This window comes from Bactrocera neohumeralis, chromosome 4 (assembly GCF_024586455.1).
Source record: "Bactrocera neohumeralis isolate Rockhampton chromosome 4, APGP_CSIRO_Bneo_wtdbg2-racon-allhic-juicebox.fasta_v2, whole genome shotgun sequence".
Lineage (NCBI taxonomy): Eukaryota > Metazoa > Arthropoda > Insecta > Diptera > Tephritidae > Bactrocera > Bactrocera neohumeralis.
The window spans coordinates 55,225,465-55,250,686 of record NC_065921.1 but is presented as its reverse complement, the minus strand read 5'-3'; the positions used below and the strand labels follow the sequence as shown (position 1 = coordinate 55,250,686).

Below are 25,222 nucleotides of genomic sequence, written 5' to 3'. Positions count from 1 at the left end.
GGATCATTTTACTTACGCATTTCAGCCTCTTTCTATTTCTGTCTGCAAATGCGTCTCGCTTCCCTCTCCAACTCTCGGCATATATCCCATCCCGCACGTGGTGTGGTCGATCGTAACGTTGCGAGGTAGGCAGCCTGTTTTCTCTCCGCTGCGACACGGCACTCCTCGTCGTACCATCTTTTCTTTTGCACTTTCTGAAAAAAAGCTGTACGTAAGGAGTTTGAAATGCCGTCCCACAGTTCCCTTATACCGAGTTGTTGACGAGTGCTCTCAGAGAGCAGTACTGCAATCCGAGTAGAAAATCGTTCGGCTGTCTATTGTGGTTGCAGCTTCTCGACGTCGAACCTTCCTTGTGTTTGTTGACGTGTGCTTTTTACTGCACAGAGGCAGGTGCGAATCTCGGCTCCAACAAATTAGTGGTCCGAGTCGATATAAGGACCTCGGAGCGCACACACATCTAGAACACTGGAGACGTGTCTTCCGTCTATCTGGTTGGTGGCTTTTCGATCCGGAGACAGACAGGTAGCTTGATGTATTTTCTTGTGCTAGAATCTAGTACTACAGATAACAATAGGCTGAATTTGGAGGCTGAATTTACCGACCGTAGTGCCAAAGATACCTTCTTTGCCCACCCTGGCGTTAAAGCCGCCAAGCACGATTTTGACATTGTGGGGAGGCAGCTCTCATAGGTGCGCTCCAAGCGCTCATAGATGGCATCTTTGGTCACATCGTCCTTCTCTTCCGTCGGGGCGTGGGCGCAAATCAGCGATATGTTGAAGAACTTCGCTTTGAGGCGGATTGTGGTTAGACGTTCATTCACCGGAAAGAATGATAGTACTCGGCGACGGATTCTCTCTCCCACCACGAATCCCACACCAAACTTGCGCTCCTTTATATGGTCACTGTAGTAAATGCCACAAGGACCTACTCGTTTCAGTCCTCTTCATCAAAAGGGGGGTCACTCATCCGAGGCTTGTTGCGTCTTTTCATTGGGGTTTTTTTTTACGTGGCGGGTCACAAACCCAGCACACAACCCTGCGGAGGGGATGTTTCGCCTTCTCACTTTGGCTCAACTTCAAACGGATGTTCTTAGGTTACCCAGAGGATACTTGGTCAAAAACCGGAAGTCGTGAGCTGCTTGAGCCATATGTACAAGAATCGGTTCTGGCCACTCCCAAGTAAATGGCGATCAAAAAACTTTCCTCACTTGCTTGAACTTGTACACATGATTCCATCTTCAATTTCAATTAAATAACAAATATTATTAGATGGAAAGTTAAAATGTATGGACACTATTGAGTTTGCTAGAATAATTATAATAAATATACATATATAGTACATTCTGTCAAAAAAGCATCGGAAATTTATAAATAAAACGAAAATGTTTCAGTCATCATCCAAATTTATTTTATCGCCTTCAAAGTAACATCCATTTAAAGCGGTGCACATGTTCCAACGCTTCTCCCAATCGTCAAAACATTTTGTTATAGACACTTTCCGGGGTGGCCTTCAACTCTCGCGTCGAATTTGTTTTGATGTCTTCAATTGAGTCGAAGCGTGTTCCCCTAAGTGGATATTTCAGTGTGAAGAAAGGTAAAAGTCACATGGAGCTAAATGGCAGATTCGGTACTGTCGGGGTCGGGTCGGGGATTGTAATATGTATGCATATGTAAGATTCACTTTATATTGCTAAACTTCCTTACATAGTAATTATTTTAAGAGCTACAGTAACTTTAGTGACGCAGTACCTAACCCGGTTCGGCCGTATCGAATTTTTTAAACGCGTTTTTCTCGAAACTACTTTTTTCCACACGATACCGGCATTATCTCAAGTTCTATACAACCGATTTACTTGAAATTTTGTGTGAACCTTCTTTATATAATCCTTTATGCCTAGTAGCATCGTGTCAAAATCTCTGTTTTTAATATTTAAAAAAAAAATCAGGAGTTTCAAAAAAAGCGTATACAAAATGATTTGTATTTTCAGGCAGTCGCCATTTTTCCAAAAAAAATTTTTTTCGTGTTCCCTGAGGTAGGGACTATAACAGCATCCTTACTAATTAAGAATTTCTTTTGATTTTTTTGTCAGACCACCAGGAAAGTCATGATCAATGTCACCAGGATGCGCCTTTATTTTACACCTGTCTCTCCCTCCCCCCCCTATAATTATTTTAATTTTTAATATTTTTTTGTAAAATTTTTTTTCTGTATTATTAAGAAATCAATAAAAACACCATAAAAAATGGATAATAAAAATATTAATTGCCTTTTTTTTACGACACTTTAAAAATTACCTGAAATTCGTGCTTCTAAAGTAGAATACCCCCTTAATATTTACGCAATAAATTCAAAATGAAATTTAAATTCATATATTAGGTATATGGGAGCTAATGTATTTATCTTGTATTAGCATTGATTCAAAATCAAGATAATGTAAAAAAACAACTTCAGGCACTGAGAACCATAAGTTAGGTATCAGGACTTGGAAAGCTAAAGTTCAATTTCGACTATTTGTGGAAGTGATGTGGGAGAACTAGGTGGATACTCATTCCAAACCATCCCTTCCATATCGCATCCAGTGAAAACTTTAATACATCTGACCCATTTATAGTTCAGCTTCAAGGTAAGTCAGTAAGTAAGTGGAAAAAACAAGCGGAAAGTAAAGCGAAATTCGGCGTAAATGCGAGTGCTACCATAAAGGGAGTGGCTCGCTATCCGAAGCAAGTCTATCAATAATTAATGTAATTTCATGCGCCACTGGATTACTATATATCCAAAGACATATTACTTAATTGGGAACTTACACTCACATCAAATGGCGGAGGGAAAATGGCACAGAAACTTCGAGGCAGCACAAATGTTGAGTGAGCGTACGCAATGTATTGTTGAAAGTGCTGCGAAAGCATACAGCATACACATATATTGGTATAAAAAAATAGGTAGCCGTACACTTAAATATGCTTCTGAAGTGCTTCGGTGTATTCAGCGGTAATCTGTTAAGAGGTAGTTCAACTACCTATGAGCGAGGCACACATATGTACTTTGCTTAACGTACACGTTTGTGAAGTTGAATATATGAAATATGTTATAAAAGCAAAAAACGGGAAATCTCTGTAGCAACAATTGTACACCCGAAGACCTCTTTAAAATGAAAATGCTATAAGTGGCGCACCACAATATACAGAACTGTATTGAAAGGACATAAACCTATATATGTATATCTACATACACTTATAAGAAGTTCAATGCGTTATGCACCATCGCTCCGCGTCATAACAGCCGCTACCTTCAACACATAATTGGATTAATGCGATAATTTGCCTGAACGCAGATAAGGCGAGTTCTACTATATTCGGAGCAATCCGCTGAAAAAACCCATAAAAGCACAAAAAATCGTTACGAAGGAAGAAGACGTTGGCTGAGTGTCGCGCTGAAAGGCTTAATTTTAATTAAAAATATGTAAAAGGACGGCATTTAAACTAAATGATTTCAGTGTGTATGGCAGCAATATGCTATACTAGTCCGATCTCACAAGTTTTTTTGGGCACTACTACTGTGGGCTAAAAATAGAAACAGTTTTTAATATAAATTTCGCGTAAAAACGCATTTGTTGAAATATTTTTTTCTTGGTTGGTATGACTGTCAGTGATATGTGTGCCAAATGTCATATCAAAATAATATTTAGGGTTTAGCATATGCTTGACTTTATAAAATTAAGACGTCAAAGCAGGCAAATACAGCAGCAAAATACAAGGATAAGTTGACAGTTATCTTCGATTATATGAAATGTGGTGCAGTCCAAAATCCTTCCGACCGGCCATACTGTCATTAAGGACTAATATTTGAGTGTTATGTGTCATTTTCGCGAAACTATTCGTAAAAAGAGACCGGATTATAGGCCGACAACTCATGGTTTTTGCACCACGATAGTGCACTGTTGTATACTGCATTGGATCTTTGTGAGTTTTTCGACGTATTTTCAACCAATATTCTGCAGTAACCACCGTATGCACCTGATTTAGCACCGTCCGATTTCTGGCTATTTAGCAAACTCAAACGACTGCTCCTGAAAGACCGTTTTGAGTCGATTGAAGCCACTAAGCTATACCAGTGTGATAATATTGAATGTATGCCGGTCCCACTAATAACTGTGGTTGCCAATATCTCACGATTGGTCATTTAACGATCTTGCAATATCAGCTTGCGCACTGCATAAACAGTTTTAGGAACAATAATTTATTTTGAACAACTTTCACGAATTTCGTCTTAGAATGATCTACCTCGATTGAATTCACCACACCATCGAAACACACTGGCCCTTTGTAGAGCTTCATCGCCAAAAGCTGAATTAAGTTCATCAATGCACTGTTGCTGCGTCCAAAGCCTTGAAAAATAATTGCGATTTATTTAATTCCATTTCTTGGCCGAATTTTTAAATAACTGTAAACAACATAAATATCGCTAGTATGTCTAAACGTACTGAGTTTGTATAAAAACTAAATGTCAAACTTTATGACTGAATGGTAAGTCGCCAGATTGTAGCACAGCAAGAGGCAATCTACGTAACAAATACACCACGCATAAGAACTCCACACCTATTTTTAACACAATTCTCACCAAACAATGCTGACCTGCTTCGCGCGGGTAAACTTACATGATCAGACGAAGAACATAATCGTTTATCGTATTTCGATTGGTACTTCATTTCGCTCCCGATCGAACCCATGTATTTACTTATATATGGGACCTGGTCTACGAAAAGGGAGCTAACGTGCGAAAACTAGTTTTCTGGGAAAAGCTATTTTGATTTTTTTAAATTTTTAGACCAGAATACCCCCTTAAATGAGCGAGGCACATCTACTTTGATTAGATCAGCTTTTCAAGCAAGTAAAATGGCGTCTACACTTCTGTAAAGTTTAATATATGAAATATATGTTGCAGCATGGTCGTCGTTTTGAGACATCGTAATAACGCAGCGAGTTTCGGCTTCTTAGTTTGTTCACTTTGTTCACTTGTACACCTTGTTCACTTGTTCACTCACTAAGTTCTAAAACACAACTGAAGAAGGAATCTTTCTGTGCTTGCCACCGAACCAGAGAACGGTTTCGGTTGAGCGCAAAAATGTTCATGCACGATCAATACCCGAACTATCAGCACATTCGGCTCAAGCGCTCAAAATGGCATTCGTGAATGTTTTCGCTACTGAGCTAAATTCAGCTCAATTGCGGTAAATTCGTTTGCTTGCTGAGTTTATTCACGCTAGTGTTGAAACAGCTCTACTCAAGCGTTCGCTCATTCGGCTCAACAATGATCGTGTTGAATGAAAACAAAAACACAAAAGAGCAAACTCAACGCCTATGAGCAAACTCAATGGGTATGAGCAAACTCAACGCATATGAATAAACCCACTGTGCTTGAATAAAAGCGCCGTCTCCTTAAGCGATTTGCAGCACTTACATATGTACATACATATGTCTGTTTAAATTTGAAGAATTTTTTGGCAAATATTTTAAAATATTGTTACAGGATTGGCAGTATATATGTAAATCCATTCCAAATAGTGCCATCCTCTTTAATAATTTCAGATAATATATTCCAAACATGGCTCCTTCCCTTATGTCGGGCTGACAATGTGTAGGCGTTTGTACGTATTTTTTATACTCTCGCAACAATGTTGCTAACGAGAGTATTATAGTTTTGTTCACATAACGGTTGTTTGTAAGTCCTAAAACTAAAAGAGTCAGATATAGGGTTATATATACCAAAGTGATCAGGGCGACGAGTAGAGTCGAAATCCGGATGTCTGTCTGTCCGTCCGTCTGTCCGTCCGTCTGTCCGTCCGCAAGCTGTAACTTGAGTAAAAATTGAGATATCATGATGAAACTTGGTACACGTATTCCTTGGCTCCATAAGAAGGTTAAGTTCGAAGATGGGCAAAATCGGCCCACTGCCACGCCCACAAAATGGCGGAAACCGAAAACCTATAAAATGTCTTAACTAAGCCGTAAATAAAGATAATAAAGTGAAATTTGGCACAAGGGATCGCATTAGGGAGGTGCATATTTGGACGCAAATTTTTTGGAAAAGTGGGCGTGGCCCCGCCCCCTACTAAGTTTTTTGTACATATCTCGGAAACTACTATAGCTATGTCAACCAAAGTCTACAGAGTCGTTTCCTTCAGGCATTTCCATGTACAGTTCAAAAATGGAAGAAATCGGATAATAACCACGCCCACCTCCCATACAAAGGTTATGTTCAAAATCACTAAAAGTGCGATAACCGACTAACAAAAAACGTCAGAAACACTAAATTTTACGGAAGAAGTGGCAGAAGGAAGCTGCACCCAGGCTTTTTTTAAAAATTGAAAATGGGCGTGGCGCCGCCCACTTATGGACCAAGAACCATATCTCAGGAGCTACTAGACCGATTTCAATGAAATCCGGTATATAATATTTTCTTAACACCCTGATGACATTTACGAAATATGGGTGAAATAATATAAAGCTATTTTGAATTCCATCTGATGCCTTCTCTGTATAATATATAGTACATTAGGAACCAATGATGATAGCGGAATAAAACTTTACAAAAATACGGTATTTGAAAAATATGTAAATGACTTAGCCCTTCCTTACTTGTTCTAAAATATCTTCTTGCTCCATATCGACGGGATGACAAATACATACCAAAATATAAGTTGTGTTTTTAGTGCAATGCATCCATCTGATGCCAAAGCATCAAAAACTACAGTTAGTCACATAATAAGTATAAACATTAGGAACACCTAATGATGATAACACAAAATAAAATAAAATAATGCTTTATTTACTCGAAAGAAACATACGGTCATTTGAAAAATATTTAAATGACTAAAATAAATGTTTTTTAAATTTTATACAAAATCTGATATAAATTTATATCCATGTATACGATAGATTAAGTATAAAAAAGTGTTCGGTGACACCCGAACTTGGTTGGATAACCTTTAGACTTAATAATACTTGTTCTGAAATATCTTCACCAAGTTTTGTGTTACTCCATATCGACTCCTCGTCAAGGATGACAAATACATACCAAAATATAAGTTGTACGTACTTGACGCTTTAAGTGTTCCCATAAATGCTCGATAGGATTTTCTATCCGGTGATTGTGGCAAATTGTTTTGGCACGTTATATAAAAGCCATTCTCGCACAATATTCGATGTATGCTTGGGGTCATTGTCTTGAAGATGAATGACCCCTCCATGTTCATACAAAAATGTTTAAATAACCGTATCGGTCTATAGTGTTCTCAACAAAAACCAAATTACCCACCCCTTTTGACGCCATGCACCCCCAAACCATGACCGAACCCCCACCATGCTTAACAGTGCCAGTCATATTCATAGGATCACTCTGCGTTAACTTTTCTCTATACCTTTTCACGATCATCGGATCCACATATACTAAATTTGCATTCGTCTGAAAATATGACTTGGTTCCAGAATGTTTGGTCATTTTTCGTAAAATGCGATCCGTTTATGTCGGTTGACGGTACTCACAAACGGCTTTTTCCTAATACTACGTCCATGATAGCCAGCATTATACAATATACGACGAATAGTTTGGGTACTACAATGTTTTCGAATCTCATTTTCCATTGCAGATTTTAATTTAGGGGCACTAATTTTGGGATTTGTTCTTACTTTGCGTACAATTAAGCTATTTTCCCTATGACTGAAGACCCGTGGGCGACCGGAGCGCGACTTATTTGCTGTGTTTCCCACAGTTTTATATTTAGTAACGATCTTTTGTATTGTAGCAAAACTTTTATCTACTAAACGACCGATTTCACGTAAGGATTTATTTTCTTTGTGATATTTTATTATCAACGCAAATCGTCAGAAATTCTTTTCCTCTCGGTGATTGAAAATTATGTCACAAATTAAAAAATATATATTTCTTCTATGGTTTAAACTCACTTTCTATTGTTTATTTAAATTGCTTGATTTTGTAAATCAAAACGAAAAATAAGATACATAGATTCACCAAGCAACCCACTCTGTAATATAAATTTCATTCTCAGCCATGTGTGCCTAGTTATAAAATTAACAGTTAAATTTGTGTGCTTATATAACCGCATACTAATACGCAAATTCCTTTAAAATTTTTGTTGGATTATATTTTGGAGAAATGCGTTAATTCCAACAATTTGTAAAGACAGACTGGTGTATACTTACTTATGCTAACTGTATATACTTACCCAGAGAACTGCAAAACTCACTTTTTCCTTAAATCAGCTCATACGCCAAAGTTTCTATTCAATTCCAATCACTGAGCGAAAGTGAGCTAAACATTTCGTAAAGTGAGCGAGCATGAGCTAAATATTTCGTGAAGTGAGCAAACGTGAGCAAAGCATTTCGGACCGAAGGCTCACATTGTAGCGGTTCGGCAACATGCGCTGATTTTTACTCAACGCTGTGTTTCGCTCAGTGATTGGACTTGAATAGAAACTTTTGCGTATGAGCTGATTCAAGGAAAAAGTGAGTTTTGCAGTTCTCTGCACCGAACCACGCTCGACGACAGCGACGCCACGCTGTCGTCCCGCTAAAACGGTACTCCTTGAAGAGACGACATGCAGACAACCACACTCGATGGTGGCGTCGCCACGCTGTCGCCCTGCTAAAGCGGTACTTCCTGAAGCGACAACCAATCACAGCACAATTAACGGCTGATGGAATAATGAGAACTTAATCTTCTAATGAAATTCCCTAAACTGTATACACATACACTCACACACGCAAACCAACATCCACACACTATTAGGGTGCGCCGACATACATATATAATAAGAGCATAAAACGGAAAATCTCTATAGCAACAGTTGTAAAATGAAAATGCTATAAGCGGCGCATGACAATATACAAAACTGTACTAAAAGCACACAAACCTATATACACATATAAGTAGTTCAATGTGTATGTACCACCATAGGTGCTGTAGGGGGTGGAAAGCAAATGACAGAGAAAATTGCCTGTAACTAAATTAAGAGCAGATTAATTAAAATGAGCGGAATGTTTGGGAAAAGGAGCAAAATGGAACAGTGTGAAATTGAAACACTTGCCTAAGTTGTAAAAAAGTTGCAAACACCAAATATATCAGGCTGAAATGCAAATTGTCTGTCCCAAAAGTGCTAAGTAAAATAAAACAAGTAAGGAAGGGCTAAGTTCGGGAGTCACCGAACATTTTATACTCTCGCATGATAAAGTGGTAATAGAGATTTTATTATCCGTCATTTACATATTTTTCAAATACCGCATTTGTGTAAAGTTTTATTCCGCTATCATCATTGGTTCCTAATGTGTATATTATACAGAGATCAGAAGGCATCAGATGGAATTCAAAATAGCGTTATGTTGGAAGAAGGCGTGGTTGTGAACCGATTTCACCCATATTTCGTACATGTCATCAGGGTGTTAAGAAAATATTATATACCGAATTTCATTGAAATCGGTCTAGTAGTTCCTGAGGTATGGTTTTTGCTCCATAAATGAGCGACGCCTCGCCCATTTTCAATTTTTAAAAAAAGCCTGGGTGCAGCTTCCTACTGCCATTTCTTCCGTAAAATTTAGTGTTTCCGACGTTTTTTGTTAGTCGGTTAACGCACTTTTAGTGATTTTGAACATAACCTTTGTATGGGAGGTGGGCGTGGTTATTATCCGATTTCTTCCATTTTTGAACTGTATATGGAAATACCTGAAGAAAACGACTCTGTAGACTTTGGTTGACATATCTGTAGTAGTTTCCGAGATATGTACAAAAAACTTAGTAGGGGGCGGGGCCACGCCCACTTTTCCAAAAAATTTGCGTCCAAATATGCCCCTCCCTAATGCGATCCTTTGTGCCAAATTTCACTTTAATATCTTTATTTATGGCTTAGTTCTGACACTTTATAGGTTTTCGGTTTTCGCCATTTTGTGGGCGTGGCAGTGGGCCGATTTTGCCCATCTTCGAATTTAACCTTCTTATGGAGCGAAGGAATACGTGTACCAAGTTTTATCATGATATCTCAATTTTTACTCAAGTTACAGCTTGCACGAACGGACGGACGGACAGACAGGCAGACATCCGGATTTCGACTCTACTCGTCACCCTGATCACTTTGGTATACATAACCCTATATCTAACTCTTTTAGTTTTAGGACTTACAAACAACCGTTATGTGAACAAAACTATAATACTCTCCTTAGCAAGTTTGTTGCGAGAGTATAAAAATTATAAAATTCTTCACAAAGACAAAAGCTTGATTTTGACCGGTCAGTTTGGACGGCAGCAATATGTTATAGTAGTCCGATCTCACATGTTTGTTAGGGCAGTACTACTGTGGGCTAAAAATAGTAACAGTTTCTATATAAATTTTGCGCAAAATCGCATTTGTTGAAATATTTTTTTCTAGGTTGGTATGACCGTCAGTGATATCTGAGCCAAATGTTACATCAAAATAATCATTAGGGTATAGCACACGCTTGTCTTTTTCAAGAAGGTAACCTGCATTTGACGATTTTTACGATGAGTTAAATTATGCAACAAAGAAGATTCATTAAATTTCGTGTGCGGAATAGAATATTTGGCACTAAAACGTTCGGAATGTTTTAGAAGACCTTCGGTGATAATTTTCCAAAGTCACTCAATTTTTTTGAAAATCAGCGTCGTCTTCCAGGATACCATGAAAGGTGTTATTACTGGCGATGATCTGGCTGATTGGATCTGTGCTTACAACCCGGAAACAGACGATCAATCGGTAGAATATCGGGACATAGTTGAGCCGAGACCGAAAAAAAGACATCAAACTGTCATTAAAGGATACTATTGGACTGAGATGTGTCATTTCCGCGAAACTTTTCCTAAAAAGAGACTGAATTATGGGCCGACAACTCTTGGTTTTTGCACCACGATGGTTGATTGATTCTTTGTAAGTTTTTCGACGGATTTTTACCAATATCCTGCAGTTACCACCGTATTCACCTGACTTAGCACCGTGTGACTTCTGGCTATTCAGCAAACCCAAACGACTGCTCCTGGAAGACCGTTTTGAGTCAATTGAAGTCATTGAACGTGAATCGCCACACGCATTTAAAAACTATTCCGAGGATTGAAAAACCCTCGGCACAAGTGTATTTGCGGCAAAGGAAAATACTTTGAGGGTGACGACGTAGTAGTTTTTAAATTATGAACAAAGCCTCACTATTTGTTGTTCATGCATAGTAGTACACTACTCAAAACGGCACTATATCGGCGCACCTTAATATAACAAATCACACCTAAGAGTAGTACGCCTTTTATATTTCGCGCTCAGAAAACAAAAACAAACATTAATCTTCGGAAAATGCTTTACTGCATTTCAAAATTCTCCAATAAGAGCTAAATACTTTTTTATGCATTTTAACCAATTATCGAAGCACTTTTGCTATTCGCCTAATCTTGAAACACCCATACAGTCGACTGCTGTTTACTTTCGGACTCATACGTATCTATCCACAATTCATCACCTATCATGTTTTCATAGACGTGTTTTGAAGCATCGTTATCGTCCTTTTTTATAAACATTTCTCTCGACCAATCGACACGTGTATTTTTTGAGCGACCAACAAATAGTGTGAGATCCCACATGAAACAAATTTTCAACAATCAAATGTATATGCAATGTCGAATGTATGCCGGTCCCACTAATGCCTGTAGTTGCCTCTAAGTCACGATTGATCATATAACGGTCTTGCAATATCAGTTTGCACACTGCATCAACAGTTTTCGGAACAAGAATTCGTCTTGGAATGATCTACGACTTCGATTGAACTGACTCCACCATTCAAAGACACTGGCCCTTTGTAGAGCTTCATCGCCAAATGCTATTGCTAAGACAATTTGCGTAAAAAGTTGTGAAAAATAATCTCGATTTAATTCCATTTTTTGGCTAAAACTTTAAATAACTGTAAACAACATAAATATCGCTAGTATGTCAAAACGTGCTGAATATGAATAAAATCAAAATGTTGAACATTACTATTGAGTGGTAAGTAGTCAGATTGCAGCACCGGGATTGCCAGTCAGGAAATAAAAGAGGCAATCTACGTAACAAATACACCACGCATAAGAACTCCACACCTATTTTTAACACAATTCTACTCACCAAACAATGTACACCGCTTCGCGCGGGTAAACTTACTTGATCAGACGAAGAACCTAATCGTTTATCGTATTTCGATTGGTACTTCATTTCGCTCCCGATCGAACCCATGTATTTAATTATATATGTGACCTGGTCTACGAAAAGGGAGCTAACGTGCGAAAACTAGTTTTCTGGGAAAAGCTGTAAAAATAATCGTCTGTTTCTCGTTATCTTATTAATTGTTCTCCTTTTGTTTTGACACCTAAGCCCCCTTTCCGTATACCAGGTCACATATATTTAGCGGAAAATATATATATATACATACATATATACATATAAAAAAATAAGTTGAAATTTGACTAGAAATACGAAAAGATTTTTCTGACTAATGAATATTTGTCCCTTTATTTTTTTTCTACATCAATTTTGCTCATTTCCCTTTTGTATCCGATATTACTACCAGTAATTTGCTCAAATATTGAAGATTAACTCAAAACAGTAAGTAACTAAATATTCATATCAACATACATAAAGACACAAGCATTAACTCGAGCACACACATACAAGCCGCCAAACAAAGCGTATATAGAAATATCGCAGACATGCAAAGCTTAATGTTGGAATATCCAGTATAATAAGAGAGCACTGGTCACTACCGATGTTTAATCCACTAACATACCGCTCACTCGGTGCACATACCCATTACAGTGGGTCGATTTACAGAGAGAAAAAACGGCAAAGTAGTGAGTGAGGAAAACGTTATACGGATCATTCTGAACAACTTTGCCTAAGAGACTATGGACCTAAAACCGGTTTCAAGCCGACGATTTCTAAGGAGAGGCTTTTTAGGAATGTTAAAATTTTGTTCGTCAGTTTTTGATATATCCGAATGAAATTCTATTTTCTATTGATCCTTTGTTGGAATTTGTCAGATCGAACAACTGTATCACATATCATAAAAATTTCCTGGCTCCAAACCGATTTCAGGTCCATAGTCTCTTAGGCAAAATTGTTCAAAATGATACATAGAACATTTCCGTAAATTCGACTTTTTAGAAAAAAATCAACACGCTCTAATACACATAAGCACACTTCGCTGAGTTTCATACACAAATTCACTCTGCCATGGAGCGCCTATAGATATGCAATTATACTTGTTGAAATATGCGCAGCTGACGAGCTCCGCTTTCCGTGTTTGTGTGTGACTGTATGCGGCAGTGCGCTAAACATTTTCAGTGGCCATTGCACATTGACGCCAACGAGTTAGGTTTACCATTACTTTTTCCAACAGCCTCGTGCCACTTAACACTTGCCTTTGTCTCATTTCAGCTTTTTCTCTCTGTGGTTTTGTTAATTAAATATGAACCAAATGGCGTCATTGTGCGCGCATACTAAAACATAACTGTCTTTTTTTTGTTTTTTATGGATAAGCCAAAGGTGGGTGTAAATCTTCAAAAGATATTGTTGGCCCGTACCAACAATTATGCCCGATTCGCATACAGCGCATACGTGCTAAAACACCCCCTTGCCCACAGACCTGTGTTTCCCTGCGGAACTACCTGTAGGCTTCCCTCGCAGGGCAGGTATTGTTTATGTATATAACAGCTCCTTTATATTTATTTTCTTATGGTGTCATAGGTCTGCAGCATCTCGGGACTGCACTCTCGGTCTTACAGCGATTTCGTCTTCTCGAACCCTTTGCATAATATATGCTATTATCCCACATACAATATCCCATGCTAGATGGGAAGTTAGCATACAACTTACTACGTCCCTTGAACGAATGGGTAGGGGCTTTCCTAGTCTATCGGAAAGTATTTGCCTTTCCTTTTGAAAGCGGACACATTCCACCAGTACGTGGTCTGCTGTTTCAATATAATTTTCGCAGTGCAGGCAGAGGAGATTCCACATGCTTGAATTTATACAGATAGCTTCTGAAGCAGCCGTGGCCAGATAGAAACTGCGTAAGGTAATAGTTCACCTCCCCATGATCCCGCGTAACCCATTCTCTAATATTGGGTATCAGAGAGTGGGTCCACCTTCCCTTCGTTGAGTTGCTCCATCTCTCCTGCCATTTCCGGAGGCATTTTTCGTAGATTTTTATCAGTTCCTGTCTATATTGGTTGGGTGATATGTTAGCCCTCATATCTCGGACTGATGAGCAACGCTCAGCTGCTATGTCTATGGAGAGTCTTCCTGATATAACATGGATTGCATCATCCGATACTGTTCTGAATGCACAGCAAGTTCTCAGTGACGCCAGTCTGTGTACCGAAGCAACTCTTCTCATATACGAGCTATGTCTAATAGCAGATATCCAAATTGGCGCCGCGTACAGAATAATGGAGCTACTGACGCTTGTCAGCAACTTTCTGACTAGTTGCCTGGGGCCTCGCATATTGCCGACACAGATCTCGCCGTTTTGACGTGTGTGGCCATTAGGTGCTGCCTGAATGAGAGTCTGTGACCTAGGCTTACTCCAAGATATTTGAGATGTGGGCTTGACTTTATGGTGTGCCCATCAATACATAACTCCATTGATTCCACTGTTTTTCGGCTGCTCATTAAAACCACCTCTGTTTTGTGTGCAGCTAGCTGTAAGCCAGCTGTCTTGAGCCATTTTTTAATATTGTTAATGCTTTCAGTACACTTGTTTCTCGCTTCGTCTAGGGTTTTCGCTACTACTACGACCGCAATGTCGACCGCGTATCCTACTATTTTTACCGCCTCAGGCACCGCGACTCTCAGGATTCCGTTGTACATCACGTTCCAGAGTACAGGGCCGAGGACTGACTCTTGCGGAACGCCGCCTGTTACATTGTACGTTTCAGGTCCATATTCTGTCTCGTACACTAATACTCTGTTTTCAAAGTAACTTGCCACAATTCGGATAAGGTAGTCCGGGACCTTTAACTCTGCCAGTGCTCTTATAATTAGATCTCAGTTCGTTGAGTTGAAGGCGTTTTTTATATCCAGGGTAATGACAACACAGTACTGTTTGTCACCCCAACGCCATCTACTCCCTTCCAGTGCTTTTCCTGCTATGTTGGTAACCGCATTTATCGCATCCACTGTGCTACGTCCTTTCCGGAAACCGAACTGCATTGGGTTCAACCCAGAGTCTCCTTCAGTATATTTCTCTAGCCGCTTACAAATAATTGTTTCGAAAACTTTTCCAGCCGTATCAAGCATTCATAAGAGCCGATACGACGAGGGTTCTTCTGGAGGTTTATCACCTTTGGGCAGAAGAACGAGGCGTTGACGCTTCCAACATTTGAGAAAGATCCCTTCCTTCAAGCAGCTTGTGTATGCGTTTTGGAACAATGTTGGCTTTCTTTGGATGATACGCTTAGTTACGAGGTTGGGTATTCCGTCCGGGCCGGGTGCTTTGCCAATCTTGATTCTTTTCACCGCCTGTTGTATTTATTCGTGGGACACTTCATCGATTTCATCCAGATGAATTTGGAAAATTGGCACTTGCATAGGTTCGCATCTTGGGAATAAACTATGGACTATCTTACGTAAAATTGCGGGAGATATAGGTGGTGTTCTTGATCTACCTATTTTCTGCATTACAATTCGGTAGGCTCTTCCCCAAGGGTCGTTATCTACCTCTGAGATAAGTTGGTTAAAGGCATTTCTTTTGCTGTTGGCTATGGCCTTATGCAGTTCTTTCCTTTTTTTCCGAAAGTTTATAAGAAGTTCCGCGAAGTCACCTCTTCCTCTAGCACGTTGGAAACATGAGACATTCAGCTCTCAGTTGCGCGATTTCTTCAGACCACCAGTATACCGGGGCTTTGTTTCTTCCGTCTTTTCTTCGTGGCATCGGCTACCATTACAAGTGATTTTGTGATGTGCTTTATCTGCTTCCGAGCGTTCCCTAGTATATCCTCTTTTACTTGGCTAATGGCGTATTCGAGCATTTCTGTATCACAGGCTTTTGTTTCCTAGCGTCTTATTATGTTTTTAGGTGCGAAAATACAAGAGTTTTGCTTATTCTGTGTAGTAATATCAAGGATTATGGCTTGATGGTCACTATGTGTATAGATGTCTGAAACTCTCCATGCGGTTTTCGTTGCTATCGACGAGCTTGCGAAGGTAAGAGCAATATACGATGACCCTCTTCCTTTCATAAATGTTGGTTTGTGTCCGTTGTTAAGGAGTATAAGATCAAGATTTGCAAGCGACGACAGAAGTGCTGTGCCCCTCGCGTTAGTGATAATACTCCCCCATTCTACCGCCCATGCATTAAAGTCACTTTTTCTTTAATAGTTTGAGTATTTTCGAAAGGAAAATTGTTAAAAAACCATATCGCAGATTTTGAATCTTTGTCTTTAATCCAGTTTTTGTCATTTTTTTGGGGTCTTATACGGTTCACTAAGTAATAGTACGTCTGTGTTAAGGTCCGAGGCAGTTTTTGTCAGCAGTGCTTGGGCTGCCGAACAGTGGTTGAGGTTTAACTGGAGACACCTCATCGTTGCGGTTTTCCAGCGGCCTTTTTATAAGCTGGGCAGCTAAAGCTACCAGTCGGGTGCTTATTCGTCCCTTGTGGGCATAAGAGGCATAGTGGCTCTTTACTGCATCCTTTTGTGGCATGCCCCTTTTCACCACATCTATAGCAAGAGCCGGTGAGATCTTTGCTGCTTTTGCAGTTGCGCGATATATGACCGAACTCAAAGCATTTAAAGCATCGGACAGGTCTTGTAATTTCCCGAACCCAACAATTAACCCAACCTATTTTTATTTTATTTGCGTCAAGGAGTTTTTTTGATATTGCCAAAGGGACATTAATAATGGCAATTTGCATTTCGTCCTTAAGCCGTCGCATGGATTTGATGGCACTATGTTCTAGATTTTCTTCGTCAGGAAATTTATCATTTATGGACATACATACGTCCTCGGCTGTCGTTGCCTCGTCTAAGTCTCTAATTTCTAGTGTAATAGCTTGTGCTAGCTTTGACTTCAGCCATATCTTTAAGGACCTCTATTGCGGGTTCCCTGAGTTTTTTTAGAAGGCTCCTTCGTTTTTGCTTTGAGCTTTAGCAGAAGTTCGCCCTTAGCTGTTCTCCTTGCTTTGCTCAAGTCAGATTTAATTTTCTTTAGCATATCTGCGTAAGACATGTCGCTGGTCTTCGAGATCACCAGAGCTTCCGTGCGCTTCAGCTTCCGTTTTGGTATCTTTGGTTCAGTTTTTTTTTAGTTCCGTATGGTATGCAGCGGCGGTGTTCGCATAATATTTGAGCTTCGCCTAAAGGCCATGTGCTCGTTTACATTTTCAAATTCGGTGTCATTATTATGATTTGTGGTGTTCATTTAATTGGGTCCCCCCTCTAGGCCGCTATCTCTGCTCGCTATGTGCAATCACTGTGATGATCCCGTGATTATCTTTGCAATGCAGGGAGGTCACTTATGGGCACCTAAGTTCAGTGCCAGATCAGCGTTAATCGGGAGCAACGCTCAACCGAAATTGCAGCGCCAACTCAATGACGGCAAGCATCGAACGTACCTTGAGGCCTTGCCGGGGTTTTAGTGGGGACGGAAGGCATTCGTAACATTAGCCGGCAAGCCATTTCAGCAAGATTTCACCCCGCTTGCTAAAGTCGCCGAATGCTACGTCTGTCAGCTCCAATATAGAATTTTCGAGAACCGTTTCCAGTTGATTTTTACCAGAGTCTTACTGGACTTAGAATCTGGTATCCGTTTTATTAGAATTTTTTTTTTTTCCAATTTCCGATTGTATTTGGTGAGTTCAGCCGCTCCTGACCTGGAGACAGACGCTGTCCAATGAGCCGCTCAATCTGAGTCCAACGCTTCCGAGATTTTTCTTTGGTTGACACGTAGTTTTGGGCGGTGTCGGTTCGCCCCATCACAGTGACTTCGTTGGGTAGATATAGCCTTTTAAGCTATACCCTCCATCCCTGCTGCTTCGGTCGGGGACTGCTTATTGGTTATTCGCAGCTAACCTTCATATCTGAAGGCCGTTCAACTATCCGCCACCTGCTGACCTCCACAGTAGCCCAAGCTAGCCCTGTGAAACATAACTGTAGTGATACATGTGTGTGTACTTATGTATATACCCAGCAGATTTTAGGATGATCGTTTGAGACCTCCTGGATTAATCCTTTAGGAGATATCCTATACTCCCTATTACTCCTAATACTCGTGTGTAAATACACGTAAAATTGTATACTCGTTTTTAACATTGCATGTCATTGGAACGCGAGTACTCCTTTTAACCTCCTAATGGAGATCTCTATGATTACTGCTATAGGAGATCTCTATGATTACTCCTAAAGGAGATCTCTATGATTACTGATATAGGAGATCTCTATGATTACCGCTATAGGAGATCTCTATGATTACTCCTAAAGGAGATCTCTATGATTACTACTATAGGAGATCTCTATGATTAATCCTAAAGGACATCTCTATGATTACTTCTATAGGAGATCTCTATGATAAATCCTATATTATTTTCAACCTGCAATTATTTTAACAAAAACAAATTTTTATAATATTGTTTTTTATTAAAATTTTTACTTAAATGAATGTACATGAAATTTATTATTTTTTTTTTTTTATATTATAAGTGTTCCTGTAGAACTGAGCCTTACATTTGAGAAACGCCTTTTTGATCTTTGCCTCAAAATCAGGGTATGAGTAGTCATCTTTTAAGGCCTCTAAAAATTAAACTTGTTAAAAAAATAGATGACATGATTTAAATTATGTATTACCGTAAAGAAATTTATTGAAAAGTGCATAATTCTTCAATGCAACTTTTTTTTTGGCTCCATCCCAATTCACTTTTAAGAGCAGGGACTCCGCAATCACTTCAGCCAAAATTTTTGATAGGGGTCTCTTTGAAAATTTTTGCTTCAGATACGCCACCTATAATAAACTCAAACTGTTTAGTAACATTTTATCAAATGTATTTTATTATACTCACAATTTCTGCCTCAGGCTTATTCAAAAGCAAGGACTCTGTAGATGCTAAATCATTTATGCTTTTAATAGGAAATATCATTAAATCAATCTTCTTCGGTTGCAATATGTCAATAATCCGCTCCAGGAGTATAGTGTTCTGCGCCGATATTTCCTCTAGCTTCCGTATTCTTTGTTCCATGTTTTTCTGCCAGGAGGAGGTGTTTCGGGAAGTAATGGTGGACACATTGATATTTTCTCCACTTAAAATTGAAGAACTTCCGCATTCTAGGAAAAAAATGTGCTAAAGAGTTATGAAAAAATATTTGCAAGAGATAAACTTACCGAGAGAATTGAATAAAAAATTATTTTGTGACGTCATTTTATTTATCTATAATTAAGTGTATAATATTATATTATTTTACAAGTATTATATTATTTTTGTATTATATATTAATTTAGTAACAATGATGCAAAATGGGAACAAAATGAAAGTGATCGTCTTCAGCAATTGCAAAAAGTTTGCAGTAAATTATTTCGAGAGGTATATTGTGCTCTAAATCAGCTAAAACAGATGCTTTCGATATCCCTAACGCACTTTTTGAGTCTACTGGATACGTAAATGAACTTGTTGCATCGTTAAAATATTTATCTCTAACAACCAGCTGTTCACCCACTTTTTGAAACCCAATTATTTTAAAAACATTTAATTCCTGCGTCATGCAATAGCAATCTGGGACTTTATTGCTTAAAAAAAAATTACCGAACTGATATTTATTATAAATATTATTAACTTTTGCCCAGTGGACAATTTTTTTTTCTTCCTAGGAATAAAATTTCGCTCTGTAATGCGATTATTCAACTGTTGAGAAATATATTGAGATTTCCGGCAATCCTTTTTCAAAATTTGTAAAAAACTTTCAAATTTATATCCAGAGAAGTTAGAAGCACATCCAAAGTCCTTTACACACTGCGATATATGGAGCAAGTTATGAACATTATAACTGACTCGATCTTTGCCGTATAAATTGGCAAAATCTTCAACATAAGCCTCTAAAAGCTTCTGCACACAGGCTAAATTACTTTCGCACATTCTTGGACAGGATATGAATCTATATGCTGTCATTAAAATCAAAAAATGCTCATAAAGATCATCTTCAATAACATTTCTTAACAGAAAGAAACCTGTATACAATATTATTTGTCGAAATTCTGAAGCTTTCCAACGTGGCATCTCTTCAAATGGCCTCAACTTCCGATTAAACTCTTTTGGCGTATATTTTCGAACAATTCCAATTTTTTCATTAAGTAAATTACTGTTTAGGCATTTTTTATTTTTTTTTATCGGTTTACCTTTCCATATTAAAAGTAAACTTTTTTTAACCACTCCTAAATCGAATAAATGCATCACATCCAAAGGGAACTGTGTAATCATGTTTACGCCACAATTTTCCAGTGGATGTGCAGTAGTATGAAATCTTGCTAAATGGAAGTTTTTTGTGGTTCGTTCGGCGAAACTTTGGTCAGTTCTTAAGACGCCAGAAGTTAGAGAATATGAGAGACGTTTATTTATTCTCACAGCTTTTTGCTCACATTTGGAACATCCATATGAACACGTATGGCCAACAGTGCCACTTAAAAAAGCTTTGGCTGGAGCATCACATATGATAGCTCCTATTTTGATTTTATAAGATTTACCGCCATAGAGCATCCCATTTTTTTTTAGCTCAGAGTACTCGTCCAAAAATTTCTCCAAATATTTTTCAACTTCCTGTGGCTTTGAGCAACCAATAAAACTGCCAATTAAAAATGGTTGTGATTCACAATTTGAAATTGCTCCCAATATTGGCCAAAGAGTTTTCGCGGAACTTTTGTAAAGTGGCAAACCATCGCAAAAAACATCTAATACAATTGTTTCACCTACAGAATTATCGTGTTTTATTTCATTTTTCAATGCATTTTCTAAGCCAAAGTGAAAATATTCTCCAGGCGGCATGGCTATTACATTAGTATCATCTGGTTGGAAAGATTGTAAGAGCTTATTTTTTGATATAGGCACATTTAAATTTTGTGAGTTTAAAATTGCAAGAAGACTATTACATGCGGCCCTTGTTATTCGATTTTCAATTGCCCAAATGGCTAACTGTTTTGAAAGTGGTTCAGCTGGCAAACAAAAATCTTCTATCACTTCTTTCGAGCCTGTACCACTTTCAACTTCTTCAAAAACTTCTTTAGAGCTTGTATCACTTTCAATTTCATTAACACTTTTCACATCATTTTCATTTTGTGTATTATTATTTTGTTTTTTGTATAAATTATTTAATTTTTTATTCACTAGGCGTTTTAAATGCCTTTTAGAGTACATTTAATTATCAATTTAAAATATTTAATACTTAGATATAAAACACTTACGTCTGCACGCTTTAAAAAACACAGTTGAAATGAACAATCGCTTGAAGACAAAAAATAACAGTTATTATTTCCCGTTAAATTGTAATTTTTGAATCAAAAGTACGATTTTTAAGCTACGAAAAATTAAAAAATCTCCTTTATTGCTCCTAAAGGAGGACAAAAGGAGATCAATACTAAAATGAAGTAAAAAAAAATCACAATAGAAGTATAAAATCTCCTTTTTTGCTCCTAAAAGATGACAAAAGGAGGTCAACACTAAAATAAAATATAAAAAAAAAAAAACACAATATAAGAACAAAATTAAAAAATCTCCCTTACTGCTCCTAAAAGAGGTCAATAGGAGGACTCCTTCATTCCTCCTTTCAGGAGATCTCGCTTTTAAATCTGCTGGGTATTTATATACATTCATATATATATACCAATATTTGCTTGCATGCATGTGTGCGTGTTTGTATTTGCCGTTGCAGGCAATGACAGCCATTCAGCATTGGTTAAGTGCAAATTGAGTTTATTATTCCAAGTTAGTGGACTTAGTTACTGGACTGTGCTGTGCAGACCCTGCATGTAATGATCGGCATATATATGAAAGTTATTCATAAGATATACACATAAAAATGTGCACGCTAAATGGCACCAGTATTTAATGTGTGGAGTTTTCGCGAAAACTAACTAAACGTTTTTTAACTGGCGCCCGAGCAGGGACCAGCGCGCGAAAGTAGTAATAGCCTGAAAACCAAAAACTAAGGATACACGAGTGGCGAACGGTAGTGATTGTGAATAACAAAAGAAAAGCCTGAAAATAAAAAAGTAAAAGTAAAGAAAAGCGAGCGGCTACATCGTAGCACGTGCGATTTGGAAACGTCGAGAGACCTCAGTACCTGTAGAGAAAAGGACAACCCAGGACCGTATAAAAACATCCTACGGAAAGCTCGATACCACTAGTGTAAGCATTTATAAAATATTTTAAGATTATTACAAAGAATATTGATACTACAAAGAATGCGAAATTAACTTGTTCAACCCCAAAAGAGAGAGAATCGAAAAAAGGTCCTAAACTAAAAGAAAAGAAATTTAAATTAAAGGAATTTAGGTAAAAATCCTAAATTAATGTAAACCCTTACAAACAAAAAAAAGTACTATTACAAAAAAAAATAAATTTAATTATTTGACATAGAAATAAATGGAAAGAAATCGAGTTCTATTAAAAAGAAAAAGAAATTTAATTATTTCACATAAAAAGAAAAGGAAAGAGATAGAGCGCTATTGAAAAGGAAAATAAATTTAACTAATTGACATAAAAAAAATATATTAACATAATGCCAGACACAGCTGAAGAATTAATTTGAACAACTAAACCAAATGAGGCCAGATTATGGGCAAACCACCCATCCTTCAAATCCTTCCAACCATCCTTAAAACCCTCCCACCCCTAACCCAACTTTAATAACGACAATAGTTCGAGAAATACTCGAACGAATGAGTACGCAGACTATAACTGACTTTACTGAACCCGACCACAGCGTGACACTGAATGCGAACAACATAAACGAATTAGATAAGATTCTGGACATGGTTAGATGGCTTAGAGAATTTTCCGGACGACCAGGTGAATTTAACTCCTAAAGGAAAAGCGTAGAAAACATTTTTAAAGCTTATGGGGGAGTCTAGAATACCCCTAACTACATCGCGATACTCCATACGATCAGGCATAAAATAATTGGCGATGCCGACACCTCATTGGAATCGTACAATACTCCGCTTGATTGGAGTCAAATTTGAAAATGTCTTATGAAGCATTATTCGGATAAAAGGGACATAGGCACCCTCGAATACCAGACGACCACTCTGGTTCAACGCCGCGATGACATTCCGGTTTTCTACCAAAACGTTTACCAACACCTTTCCCTTATATTAGACAAAATTTCATGTCTCGAGTTAAGCGACGAGTCCATACGGACTATGACCAATTCATATATGGACAAAGCCCTTGACACATTTATTAGAGGACTAAATGGCGATTTATCTCATCTTCTCAGCATGAGAGAACCGACAACCTTGCCCCAAGCAATACATTTATGTCAAAAACTTGATAACATGACGTATAGAATTCTTCTTCTTCTTTTTAATTGGCATAGACACCGCTTACGCGATTACAGCCGAGTTAACAACAGCGCGCCAGTCCTTTCTTTTTTCGCTACGTGGCGCCAATTGGATATTCCAAGCGAAGCCAGGTCCTTCTCCACTTGGTCCTTCCAACGGAGTGGAGGCGGTTACTGCGTCGAATACTTTCAGAGCTGAAGTGTTTTCGTCCATCCGGACAACATGACCTAGCCAGCGTAGCCGCTGTCCATTAATTCGCTGAACTATGTCAATGTCGTCGTATATTTCGTACAGCTCATCGTTCCATCAAATGCGATATCCGCCGTGGCCAATGCGCAAAGGTCCATAAATCTAATAGTTTTAATAACAATAGAGCTTTTTACCCCGAATTAACTTATTCCCACTCCCCCTGACGAAATTTCGACCAACATGCATTCGGTCGTCAACCAAACCGGTATCTCCAACACTCCACCAATTATATGCAAAATAACCAAGGATTCATGCCGAGGTTCAAAAATTACCCGAACAACCCCCATATTACTAGAGAAAATACCTCCTTTAATAACAGACCGAACCTTCCACCTAAACCACCAACCCCAATGGAAGTAGACCAGTCAATACGATTAAGATAAATTAATTATCAGAATAGGCCCAATACATTCCAAATACAAAGAATTTTTTTACTAATGCAATACAATTAGACCCGAACGGGATATACGATGACAACTCCTACGATAGTAATTACGATAATGCAGGAAAAAATGAGCCTGATACTATTAATTTTTTTAGATTAGCGCCGTCTTCGCTGCCTTATTACGAATTTAGAACAAGGCGCAGAGACACAAGAGATTTTCTTATTGATAACGGATGCAATAAGAATTACATTCGACTAGGATTAGGAATCCAATTCTGAACGAAAAGCCCTTTACAGTAAAATCAGTTGCCGGGCACAACAGTAGGGAAAATAAAATTTTTCATATTACCAACTCTAAGGTCGTTCCACGAAATAGTAGGCAACGACACACGTAAAGAATTAAAAGCAATTATTCATACCGACAAAAATTTAATGATGATTTGTCAAAGTATAAATATAATGTTAAAACAGGGAATAACACACGAAGCGAATAATGCGGCAATCAATATTCCACATCTTTCATTACAACAGCAAAACAAAATTAATAATATTATTGATAAATGCCCAAACCTTTTTTCCGATCCTGATGAAAAACTCACCTACACCACTCTCGCAAAATGTGAAATCCGGACAACAACCGAAACCCCTGTCTACTCCAAGCCATACCCGTATCCGATGGCATTAAAATACGAAATCGAATGCCAAATTGAAGAACTTCTAGATAACGGAATAATAAGGAGATCGAAATCTCCGTATAACTCCCCAATATGGATAGTTAACAAAAAGTCAGATGCCTCTGGCGAAAAAAGTATCGAATGGTCGTTAATTATCGTAAACTTAATTCAGTTACGATCCCCTATAAGTCTCCTATACCAGAAATTAACGAAGTCCTTGCAAATCTGGGAAACAATAAACTATTTACTGTTATTGATTTAAAAAGTGGGTTCCATCAGATTCCACTTCGCGAGTCAGACACTGAAAAAAACCGCATTTTCCGTAAAGAACGGAAA

The 25,222-nt window shown here is 38.2% G+C and overlaps 1 protein-coding gene across 2 annotated transcripts in view; it reads right to left on the bottom strand.

The window, feature by feature from the left end:
* Positions 1-18,707: 18,707 nt before the first annotated feature.
* Positions 18,708-25,222, bottom strand: part of LOC126754624 (uncharacterized) — a 235,957-nt gene continuing 229,442 nt past the window's right edge. The window contains exons 1-5 of one of the 2 annotated variants that reach the window (XM_050466734.1): positions 21,479-21,633; positions 19,412-19,457; positions 19,092-19,354; positions 18,880-19,033; positions 18,708-18,825 (exon numbers count right to left, since the gene is read on the bottom strand). In XM_050466734.1, coding sequence (XP_050322691.1) covers positions 18,710-18,825; positions 18,880-19,033; positions 19,092-19,354; positions 19,412-19,448 — 570 coding nt within the window. In that variant the 5' untranslated portion in view covers positions 19,449-19,457; positions 21,479-21,633 and the 3' untranslated portion in view covers positions 18,708-18,709. Of the gene's footprint in view, positions 18,826-18,879; positions 19,034-19,091; positions 19,355-19,411; positions 19,458-21,478; positions 21,634-25,222 lie in introns of those variants that run through there. The other variant, XM_050466735.1, reaches the window with a different exon arrangement.